The sequence below is a fragment of the Pholis gunnellus genome (assembly GCF_910591455.1).
Source record: "Pholis gunnellus genome assembly, chromosome: 4".
In the NCBI taxonomy this organism is placed as follows: Eukaryota; Metazoa; Chordata; class Actinopteri; order Perciformes; family Pholidae; genus Pholis; species Pholis gunnellus.
The window spans coordinates 9,076,160-9,088,552 of NC_136530.1; the positions used below are offsets into that span (position 1 = coordinate 9,076,160).

Sequence of the window (12,393 nt, forward strand, 5' to 3'; positions counted from 1 at the left end):
GGCTTCGGGTGCCGGTGTGTCAGGACTCTGCCTCTCTAACTCATGAAGCGGCACAGAGACGTTACATAAGGCGACTAACGGTCGGAGATGAGACGTTACGGCGGAGCGGCGCTGTAATCGCATGTGCTGGCTCTGGGCTTTGGCGCTGGAAAGGCGACACAAACGGACTGAATTCGTTCATGTGTTGCGAGCTTCCATCGCGTTTAACGGGTAATTTATTCAAGTAGCTAGCTTTTGGAAGCTGCATCCGATGCTGGTCCTTTTACTATTGTGCGCGTTTGATTTAAGTTAGCTTAGGCGGCTAACCAGGACGCGCTGCTTCTGCCGCTGATGGATGATGAGCCCCGCGTGCGTATAACGGACTGATGATCAGACGAAACCACCAGACACGCGCTAATGGCTCGCAGTAATTGTCGAAACCATATTTGATAATTGGTGTGCGTGATTATAAAATACAGCTTCGTAGCCGGTCGGACCTTGGTGGGCCCTGCTGTCAATCATAAAAACTGTCCTGGACGCGAAGAATGGGGCCCATGTCTTAATTTGGAAAACAAAGAATTAGGCTACTGAAGAGGGTAAGCTGGTTAGATAAGCTTGTTTTAGCATTTTTAGGTGAGCTAGCAAGCTGGTTCTCGGATTAGCCTCACAGTCTGGACTGTACTGCTCCCTCTGACCATCAATTGGAGGATATATATATATATATATATATATATATCATTTTTGTTCGGGTTCCACGTTTTTGTTCTGCACCACCATGAGCAGTCAAAGCAGGGACGCCGGGCCGGTCGAAGTGGAGCCCATGCCGGGATACTTGGACCTCATTAGCAGAGCCTCCACCGTGATGCTGGGCGCATGGAGAGACTGTAGCTCTTGCGGTCTGGAGCTCTCCAAACGGACTCTCCTGGATAACGCATACATTACCTGGACGGAAATCGCACTGTTCCTCTTTAGCGCCTTTTTGTGGACGCAGGTCAGGCGGGGACTGACAGAAAGTCTGTTTGAGGTGGGTGACACACAATCACAACACAATCCCCCCAGCTCCCCAAAGGTTAATTTACTGACACCCTTAATGAATGGGGTTTAGCAGCTCATTTCTCTAATTAGGGCCCCTGCACTGCAGAAGTGTGGCCCCTGTGCCTCCCCATCTCTTGGGAGTGACTGAGGGCTCCAGACTGAATGTGAGGCAGCAGGTGAGGGTGAGAACAACACATGTTAACAAAGATTAGATCCGGTTGTAGGCTTAAGATAAAGGAGCATGGGGAATGTGAGCTTGTTGGACAGTAAACACCCTTATCTATACTTGTGTTGGGCAAACATTGGAGCTGAACAGGTGTAACAAATGTGTCAGAAATTAGGAAATTATTTTTGGTGAGCAGTTCTTGGTATATTGGTAGTTGGCACATATAATCAATTCCCTCACACAGACAGGTGTTGGCTTTTCATTCTAATAGTATGTGTTTTATAGTTAATATACTGTATGACCCAATACAGTCCCAGTTACAACCATGGAGCTGTATCCTGATCATACAGTTTATTCCTTCTGGTAATCTGGTCACAGATTGCAAATATTCTGGTGAAAAAAACCCATATGTATATACATATATGTTTTTACATATGAATAGTCTGAAAACAATCGATACACAACAGCATCTGTTTTCTGTGTGCTCGCTGAATACGATTCAAACATACTTTTCCCCATTTGTAACAGTCGATATATTCATGAAGCTTTTAGATTTTTATTAGTGCCTTTTAGGTACTTTTTGGAACATGGCAGCAAGGTCATTAACGGCAATTATGTCAAATTGCAACTGATGGAGACTTCCTAACATCCCATTTCCCTCCCCGCTTTGTCTCTTTCTCTCACACACACACATACACTATGCTGAAACTAGTGGTGGGGCAATGCTGGTCAAATTTTAATATCTGTAATTTTATATCCAATACCAAAATATGTAGCAAAATAATAGATTTTCTGAAAAAAAAAAAAATTTCAGAATTGAGACCAATACACTGTAAAAACATCAGTAGAACATCTTAGTACTAGGCACCTGAGGATGTGCACTTAAAGCAGCATCATCAACATTCTTTCTTCCCACAACATCTCAATCAGAAGCTCAGTCTGTGCTCTGACCGACTGACCCTATGCCTCATCTATTCCCTCCACCCATCCAAGTCCTGAGTGCCTCCACGCTGTTGTTGCTGCCAAGCAGAGCCCTTCTCCACAGAAAGCTAGGATGTGGCTCGTTACTCTGCCATGATTGTGGATGGGGGTGGAGAGTCCGCACGTGGTAGATGCGACGACGACTATGAAGTATACTGGAGCTCAGGGCCCCATGTGTGAAGCCAGATGTGGCCTGGAAATGCAAAGAATGAGGCCTGTTTTCCATTTTCCATTATGCATGTGTGGCTCGCTGTGTCTGTGCGTGCTACTCACTGACCCCTATAGAACAATGTGGGATGCAGCCCATTTAAAGGCTGGATGCTGTAAGGGCTGTGAAGGATATTTTGAATTAAGAATCAGTCGGTGTTCCCCTCGGTTATTTGGTGCATGTGTAACACCACCTTTACAGTGCTTACATCGGGGATTAAGAGGACGGGTTCAGTGTTAGGTCAGTCGTGCTGAGCTAATGCAATGCGAGTATTGCTGCAATACATCACAAAAATTGAGGCGGGTCGTCGGGAGCGTACGACTAATATTTGACATCTTATTTGAGCACAGCTAATTGCACCGACTTGATTTACACAGGATGTTTTCTCATTTGTTAAGTTGGACATTAAGTCAACCCCCAAAATGCATTCAACACAGTACCTGTCAGTAATGATTGAATAGTGGCTTTCATAGTGTTGAAGTACACAATAGCTACGGGCAGCACAAACAATCCAGAGTACACACCCTGAATTAGATTCAGAGAGTCAGAGCTAATGAAGGCTTACAGACATCAAACGTGAGCTCGGACATCAGTGCACAAAGCACTGCGTGTAATCTCATGCTGTTGACTTGTGTAGACTATGATGTGACGGATGAATGTTGGCTCCTCCAATAAACATTATTCTTATTCTTCATGATTTTGTTCACAGGACCTATTTCTTGTAACGCTGCAACGATTATGCAATTAATCGCTAAGTTGAAGGTCCGAAGACAACTAACCATTAATCGTTTCGCATGTCATTTCTCAAGCAAAAAGGACAAATATTTACTGATATTTCATTGACCAAATGATTAATCGATTAATCGAAACTATTACTAGCAGATTAATAATTAAAGTAGTTGTTGCAGCCCAAATTTCTTGGCTAAAATGAAGCTGTATTAGTAGAAGTTGCTGTTTTTTTACTTCACATCTGACACAAGATCTGATGGATGAAAATAATTAGTTTCCTGTTTTGTCTCTCTCTGTTGTCTTTGATGAATGCAGGTTGAGACACTTTCTCTCTTTTGCATTTCCCACAGTACACTCAGATTACAATTATGAAAGCAGCAGAGTGATGCTTGATTTGGTATGCTTAGCTTGGCTGTACTCAGTCAGTGGTTCCATAATGACCACAGCCAAACCTTGTTATAATGTAAACAAATATATATAATACAAGTGTGAGACTAGACTAGTGCCTTCTGGTCAAACCCAGTCACTGTCAAGAGCTAAAGAAGAGATATTTAATCCTCAGTGTCCTCAAGCACACTGCTAGACATACGACTGTGGACACATGCTCATATGGTGAGTGTGGTGGCTCTCCAGAAGCTAGGAAATAATGTCGCAAACCTTCAGGTTGGATGGATCAACTCCTGCCCTGAACTAGAGTCTTTTGTACATGTCAACCTTTCTGCTTTTACATCAGCCAACCGAGGGAAGTCGGGTTCCACATGGCACCGTGATCACTTCACATGTCAGTGAGCACGCTGTTGGGTGTATAAATGGCCCCCGTGCACAGTACCGTGTGGTGGAGTGAGTGGTTTTCATTATGTTTCACTTTTGGTTTGACGCTCGAGTGTACAAGCCAGAGCAGCTCGTATTCAGGTTTAATTAAACACAACTTGTTGACCAGCCACTTGAGCTCCACTGTTGTATAAAAACACTGTGGGTCCGTCATACTCTCCTGACTCATCCGTTGGCACTTTTGACACTGGCATTTTAATATGTGTCCTTTAAGTTAAGTGTTGAAAAGCTTGGCATTCATCTCAGGGAAACACGTGGTGAAATACTTCAATCTGCTCCTACGAACTGTCTCCTGAGGTGAATGTACCCAGTAATGCTCTAAATGTCATGTGACAGTGTGAAAGTAGCTGTACTCCTTCCTCATTGTCTTTTTAAGCCTCACTCCGCACACACACACATACACACACACGTTTGTCGCAGTGCATGCCGGTTTGTCTCTCTTTGCTTGCGTGGTTCAAATAGGCGTTCATCTGGTGGTTTATTAGTCGTGCACTGCAGTTGTATGCATGCTTCTGTTCGCGAGCGTGCATGTGCAACTTCCTGCTATATCATTGCAACGCCTCAAAGACAGCGAATGGAGAAGAAGGTGGGAAAATAATGAAGAGAGTATAGAACGATTTTAAAGAGAGAACAGAGACAGAACGATGACACCACTCGGTAGAGGTGATCAGAGGGGATGAATTGCCAGAAAAGGAGGAGACAGCTAGAGGAAGGAAGGAAGGAATGGAGAGGAGAAGTGGCTTGCGGGGTTGCTGTGTAGCTGAGAACGAGCTCGCTGACTCAGCACGCAGCAAGCGATCATTGACAGAATTTTACTCACGGGTACATATGCCGTCTCACACAAGCACATGCAACTTCTTCCCACTACCTAACTTTTATATCCAGCAACACACTAGCTGCTCAGTGTGGACAAATAGGCAGTCAGTGGTCAAACCCTAGCTGCAGCAGTTAATAACCACTTTCATAAATGCCTCCCACACACACACACACACACACACACACGCACTAAAGTGGTCACTCGAAGAGTAGAGCAACAGTGTGTTTGCCAGCTCCAGTCTTGTTGCAGAGCCTATTTCCCCTGCATTGAGCAAACTAGCACCTCGTCCCCTGCTGCTGTTCTACATGTGAGAGCAGCGTTAGGCTCCACAAGGTCCCCCAAACCACAGATCCCAGATCACTTTCCACAAAGCCCCTGCTCATTGTTGTGCATTAGCGACGTGTAGAGAAACCTGATACTGGATTTGTGGTGAAGGGGAAGTGCTATCCATTCAGCCAAAAGTGCCCACTCAGGTGAAACTTGGCTTGTAGTTTTGACACTGATTGCAAGCAGTTGTTCGGAAGTTTGGTTATTATTCCTATTAGTTACATCCTCCTCTCCTCTCCTCTCCTCTCCTCTCCTCTTGTGACTCAGCCATCTAATTTATCATCATCTAGCGTTTACACGAGCAGCACTTTCTCCGTCACCTGACTTGTGATCTATTGCTCTGTGTGCTTCAGAGTGTCATGTGTCATAAATACAGAGCACTTATGTGTTCACAAAGCTGTCAGCACAAAGCTGTTTGTGCTTCACTTAGTCAATATGTGTCACTGTGATAGATGTGCTTCTATACGTCTAATTATATCCATCATATGTGTATTTTTAGATATTTTTTGACTATAGCATAATTTCCGTGCCACAATATGTTCCTAACTTTGTGTGTGTGTGTGTGTGTGTGTGTGTGTGTGTGTTGGCTGCCCTGAGGATTGTTCCAACCTGTAATGCACACAGCATCGAGCTGTTCAGTTCAAATTTCTTACTGACGTATTGGGTGGCTGGCTTGTCAAGTTTAGCAGCGGGTTTCCATATCACTGCCTTTTTTTTTTATGCATTAGGATCCTTCATACAAACTATTTTTCCAGCCATTTGCCGTATCAGCAAAGATTATTATTTGTTAAGCTAGCTGCAAATTTGAATTATGTATCGACCATTCTTAGGTTTGGAAGAATTACAGAAAACTCTTGACAGTGTGACCACACGTGTCTCATCCCTCAGTGCGCTGCTAGTTAACACGTCCAGACACACGTAGGATCAGATGTAGAGCTCACGAAAATGTGACAATTAATTGATTAGTTGCTGGCTTTGTGCTTTTTCTCCGTTTTACATAATTGTAAATTAATTGATTGATTGATAATTAATTGGACTGTCGGTTAAACATTACAAGATATTTGAAGATGCCATCCATTTTTTCACTACTGTTCGACATGTCATAGACTAATTGATGAATTTGAAAAAAAACAATCAGCTGATTAATTGATAATGAAAACACTTGTTTCATGTCCTCAATCAGGTGAAGAGTAGAGGATGCAGCCTTCACGCGTGTCCAGAAATTCTCCATATTTAATGTATTCCATATTTAATGAAACCGTTTGTAGAGCCTGGTGTTGTTTAGACAGCAGGTCTAGAAAGTAGAAACAGCAGCAGTGCTTTTATACTCTCTTACACGGTGAATCACAGCCCAAGCAGCCATATGTACCACCAGCAACAAAGTGGGCTCATGAATCAGCTGTGTTTGCTGACTGTGACAGTCTGACTCTCCACTGGTCCACTGGAATGTGCTGCGAGGCCTTGACCACTACAGAGCCTCTCAGTCCCCTTTTTCCTCTTCCTCTCGCTTTGTCTCACTTACTTGCATCCAGATAGACGCAGTGGACACTAGCCTGTCATTAGACAAGAACACATTGTAGGCTTCACACTTGGCAGATGTTTCTGCTGTAACGAGGCCACTCTATAACAGTGGGATGGAGCACAGCGGTTGGAGGTCCGGTACATCCGCATGCACTCACAATCAGAAAGGGTGCACTTTCCTGTGCTAAATGCGATCAGAAAAGTAGCCGGCAGCTTTCTTCTTTGTCCTCATCTCACCTTTCCTTTTTTTTTTTTTTTCATACTGTCTTGTCAAACCTCAAAATCTCCTCAAAGAAATGATATTTTGGCAAAGAATGACACAGATTTTCCAGTGGAGATTAACGTCTAAACTCTGGAGTAGTGTCACAATCTGAAGTTTGTTTTGTTTGTATGTGGATGTTATATAAGAGGATCAACAGTACATAGAGACTTTAACAGTCTGTCATATGTTTTCAGTATTACATCGTCTCACAGTGTGTGTACTTGTTGGGGATTAAAACACCTATTAATATGAATGAAAGCTAAAATAGACTCATGATTACATTGGTTGATTAACTGGACAGGTCTCTTATAGCTACTACAAAGAACCCAATAATGTGGGTCTGCTTTACTCCTCGCTGTGATCCATAACTGAACCAATAACCCAACCCTAATCCAGACATCTCATCCTCGTTTAGCTCCATCAGACTGTTAGTGTAATGAGGCCTATCTGCAATATCGGAGCTATAAGCAACTGCCTGAGACGAGCCGCTCTAACGGTAGAACAAACACGCACTTTCAACAGCAATAACACTTTATTGAATCTTAAATCGCAATTTGATTTGTAATTTAGTATCAAATTTTATCTGATTACTTTTTAAATTATTGCCTATGTGGAACCGTTGATATTGTTAATGTACATTTATCTTTAACTTAACTATGTATTTATATATTCTAATAAAACATTAGTTTATATGTGTGTGGACCTCACAGGCAGGATTCCAGACTCGGCTAGCCAGATTCATATTTATTATTCAGCTCCGTATGGTGTCAAACAAGATATGTCTTCATGTTGGTTACATTACAGAAATATGTGACTTTGCCATGACAAGGCCCCTAGCATGGGCATCTGAATCTTTGTGTTGTGTATCATCACACTTCACATTAATGCACTAGAAAAGTCTCTAAATACAAAACAAAGGCACATTGTTTCCCCATCTTTACCAGTGGCCATCGCTGTCTGTCTGTGAGAGTGTTTTAAGATAGCATCTGTGGGTGGATGATTATGGTCGGCTCATGATCCCTGGGCCTGTTTATTCATACATAGATTGGCCTGTTAAAGACACACACACACACACACACACATTCTCTGTGTGTTGCCAATAGCATGGCTAGTGCATTATAAATGACAGCCATATGTCTTCTAGCTGTCAGTTCAGACAGGAAGCAGCTTGAGTGAATATCTTAACACTCTGACAGAGACTATTTTTCCACCCTCATTCTGATGCTTTGACCAACCCAGAAATATGAGGATAGATGACATTAAATTGCATTGTATTCACATAAAACATGTTTTCCAGCTGCATTATAATAATTGTATACTGAGTCAGTTTGGAAGACACAAATACAAACCTTATGACCAAACATCACAAGCTTTATGCTCACAGCTAAATTAAAGGAAGTTGAGGAACAACTGCATCACATAAAGAGCTCACTATGCTACTTACAGTAAATGCCAGTGTGTCTGAAGTATTTCTGTTGTGTGTGTGGCGTAACTGTAACAGGGTCAGAATCTCATGTGTTGTCCCTGCAGAGCGGACAAATGTACCGCCTTCAGCCAAAAAGTAACAGCGTGGTGGGTACAAGACCTTGGTACATGAAAAAGAGTTCAAGAATTAGTCCAGTCAATAACACTTTTGCATGATACATTTTCACTTTTATGTGGATTTTGTGTTGTTGCCTATCAATGCATTATAATTAGGAACATACATTTGCAGAGTAAAATCTGCCCAGCTAGCTGTTCTTGAAGTCGTCTCTGCTGCTCTAATGTAGCTTTGGCCTTTCTGATCACTGCTGTAGCCCCACTAAATAATGTATCCTCCTTTTCCTGACTGCGTTATAATGCAATAATACAATGTGGACTCCAGAATAAGAAGACACCTGAAAAGGGTTGGCATTAGGACCCAGCAATGTTCACTGAAGTCTGTGAGGAAACATCAATGAGCAGCTACAGATAATGAAGATGAAGGAATGAAGACATAATGAATGAATAATATAATGAAAACAGGTGAAACCTCGCTTCAATAGAGAGTACAAGTCTGTGTCACTGTTAAGACCCACAACATGATTGGTTGATGCCGCTAGAAAGAAATCAATAATAGTATATACAGTTTATAGTGTATGAGAATATGTTTTAGCTTAATTTTGTGAATTTTCCTTTTTCTTCCTCACACACATTGTGACACGTGCAGAGACATCATACGTACGCTCACACACAGACACACGAGGCAAAAAGGCTTCACGCCCATTTCTCATTTGAATATATCTATTTCTAATTTTACAACAGGAACTGAAACTGCTGCAGCTTTAATTCAGACTCAGATAGGTATTTGATGGTTCCTTTGCTGTGAGTGTCAGATGAGCTAATTGTAAGTGTAAATAATAGTTGCCATAAAAATCAACTTACAACAAAGTTAATGTTTTAAATGTTGTGTTTTATAGGATTGATGATGTTTTGCAATTTAGCTTCAGTAATCAAAACCGCCTTTGCTCCTCTCACTTGTACTTTCGTTCATATAAGTGTATTTTAACTGTGATGTACATAACTATAATACAAGACATGCCAGTTCTCCATTAGATATAAGGTCTAAGCTATATATGGAACAGTTGTATTCAAATTGCATTTCAGTCTACCTCGCTCACGTTTTTTTAATATGACAATAGGTCCTGTAAAACCAAACTATTTGAACTGAACATATCTAAATGTAAATTACTCTCTCTCATAAGCAACTGACTGAACACAAGTATACATACTCATACACACACACACACACACACACGTAAATGAACACACACCGTCACTCCATATTGCTTACTTTATGTTTGCTTTTTTGTTTTCTTTTGTTTCTGCTTATAATGCTTACTGAGGTGAGATTCCTTCTGTAAACCTCCCGGGGATTTTTAATTGTGTTTCTGCTGCTTTGTTCTGTTGTGTAGATAAAAAAGAATCAACGATTAAAATCAGTAGCCAAAGACGTATATGCCACTACAGTCATAAATTGTGGTCATTTACTCACTCGTGGAGGCTATCTGCTACGTCCAGTCACGTATGTGCAAATGAGTTTCCTCAGCGGCTAATCGTGTGTTTTTAATCAAATCAGGTTCAAATGTTTAGCCTCAGTGTTCCAGCAGAGCGGTGGCCATCTGGAGTCGTGAGTTGTCCTGGTGGGCCGTGAGTTCAAGCAACATCCATATGGAAAGTAAAAAAACGTAGTCTGATCGTCTAGCTTCATCCAGATGTGTTTCAGGAAATATCTGCACCCATTTGTTTTTGTTGGAGTGGACAGAACTGTTGTCCCTCGTGGTTCATATCAAGCAAATGATTCGGGTTTGTTTCTTTATAGAAAATAGAAAATATGTGTCTGTGTCCTTGCAAACCTCAACATCTGTTGCCTTCAGGTTAACAAGTTGAGCAAAAGTGATCTGTGTAAAAAGGGGGTTGAATGCGGGATAGTAGGGGTTTTGACCCAAAGATACGTATCATATACGTATCATCAAGCACTCTTTTGCAGTGGTGACTGAGAATCCACAAGCTTAAACCTGTCTGTGGCTATAAGCTACAATAAAGGTACAAAGAAAGAGGGTTACTGCTAGTCATTCACCTGCTGATACATAAATAAATCTGATATCTTGAGATAAGAAACAGGTTTTAAACCATCTGGTACCTAGAGCTGATTTGAGAAGTGCAGTGTAGATCATTTCTGTGTGCACGTTTATGTGTTCCTTATCCATGTGATTAGATTAATGAGTGGCTCATATGCCTCATAGAATGTCTTTCGTTTTGTAATCAATTCCTTTTATTGCATCACATGCAAATGAACAGCCGACTCGTCTCATCACCAGAAGGCAGGATATGGAGGTGAAGAGGTCAGGACTGAAGTATTTGTCAGGAAAGGACAGCCAGTACCAGTTCACCCACTGTTGTGACGGTTCACGGGTTACCGTGTGGGTTTGTGAGTGGAGCAGAGACTCAGGCGCAGACTTAGACGCAGGACACAGGTGAGATAGAATGTAAGGTGCTTTACAGTCAAAAACAGAAACCAAAAACAACTCCAATCGTGAGCGAGATAAAATACAAACTGAAATAAAAAGGAAAGTCACAAAAGGAGCCAATGTCTCAAACCATGGAACGCAGAGGATCAACACGAAAGATAATCCAAGGAGAGGCGACGAGTCCACGGGGAGGGAATAGGAACAAATTAATGAAGGGATAATCCAGCAACTGCAACAGTGCAAGCAGGGGAGTATAAGTATGTGAGGGGTGATGAGCAGATTGCCGGCAGGTGCGTAGACCTGAGTGGGGTTTGCAGAGGGAAAAGCCAGGGGCAGGTGGAGATGATGAGCATGATCAGGAGAGACACACACACACAGGGCAAAACCCAACCGTGACAACTGTCCCAGTATGTACACGGTACAGGAAACATGCGGAGAGAGAGTCGGGTCATACATATACATCAGTGACATTGGGATAAATCCCAATTTTGTTGTTACTTTTAACATACAGACAGAAGCCTCAGCTGTTGATGATGCAAAGACTTACATGTCGCTGCGCTCACATTAAAAGCCCTCCACTGGTGAACTAACTGCTAGAAGGCGTCTGACTGATGGTGATGACTACTAATGAAGCCTCGCTCCAGACCTCTCATTCACCTTCAGTGACTTAATAGGTGTAGGGACCATTCATGGCTGTTTCATCAGTCTTGAGAAACATTTGACTAATCAGAGCTAATTACTGTCGGTGGGATTAAGAATGGGGACGTTTCGCTTCATGGATACTTAGTTACATCCGTGAAAAAGGGGGACAAGGTAGATGAGACCAACACCTGCTGTACAAGTTGTTTTAAGTCTAAATACAGAAATAATGTTTCAATCAACATGAATAGATGGGACATATATATTCCTCGCTTTGGATTAAATAGAGTACAATAAAACAAAATAATCCTCCCATTAAGATATTGATTAACGTTCTACAGTTGGATTTGAAAGATTTTAGCACCATTTGATGGTAAATAAGTATTAAATATTGTGAGCAAGGAATGTTTTTTGATTATTTTCTCTTTACAGAGGCAGATGTTCTGAGGTAGACTACATGTGTGAATGTAAAAACCTACTTTCAGCACCAGAACAGTCCGGAAGACACCTCACATAGCGTTGTGTAAATTGTTAATCGCAAATATATATAGTCCGATACTCTAGCCATCCATTGGATTAGCCTGTTAATCCCATTTGTCCCAAGTCTGGGGAAAAAGATGTAAAGAGAACGGAGGGAATCGGTGACAGAGCTGTTTTCAAAGTGACGTCAGATTAACGAAAGAGATCAAAGGAATGAAAGAGGGTGAATGAAAGAGGGGACCTTATTGAACAGATCCACACCGGAGCCAGCATCCTGACTCACTGGCCCAGTTTATCTTCTTACACAACAGGCCAGTGGAGTCCATTCACCCTCTCTCATCACTTCGCTTCGGGGAAGGTCGGGGAGGGCTGGGAACTTTTAGAGAGTGGCGGGTAAAAGGGAGGGACATAGGGTGCAGCTGCAGATAA

General features: G+C 42.1%; 1 protein-coding gene across 1 annotated transcript in view; it reads left to right on the plus strand.

Moving 5' to 3' along the window:
- cers1 (ceramide synthase 1) overlaps positions 1 to 12,393 on the plus strand; it is a 23,759-nt gene continuing 11,366 nt past the window's right edge. Inside the window, exon 1 of the mRNA XM_079158143.1 lies at positions 1 to 1,003. Coding sequence (XP_079014269.1) covers positions 755 to 1,003 — 249 coding nt within the window. The 5' untranslated portion in view covers positions 1 to 754. The remainder of the gene's footprint in view (positions 1,004 to 12,393) is intronic.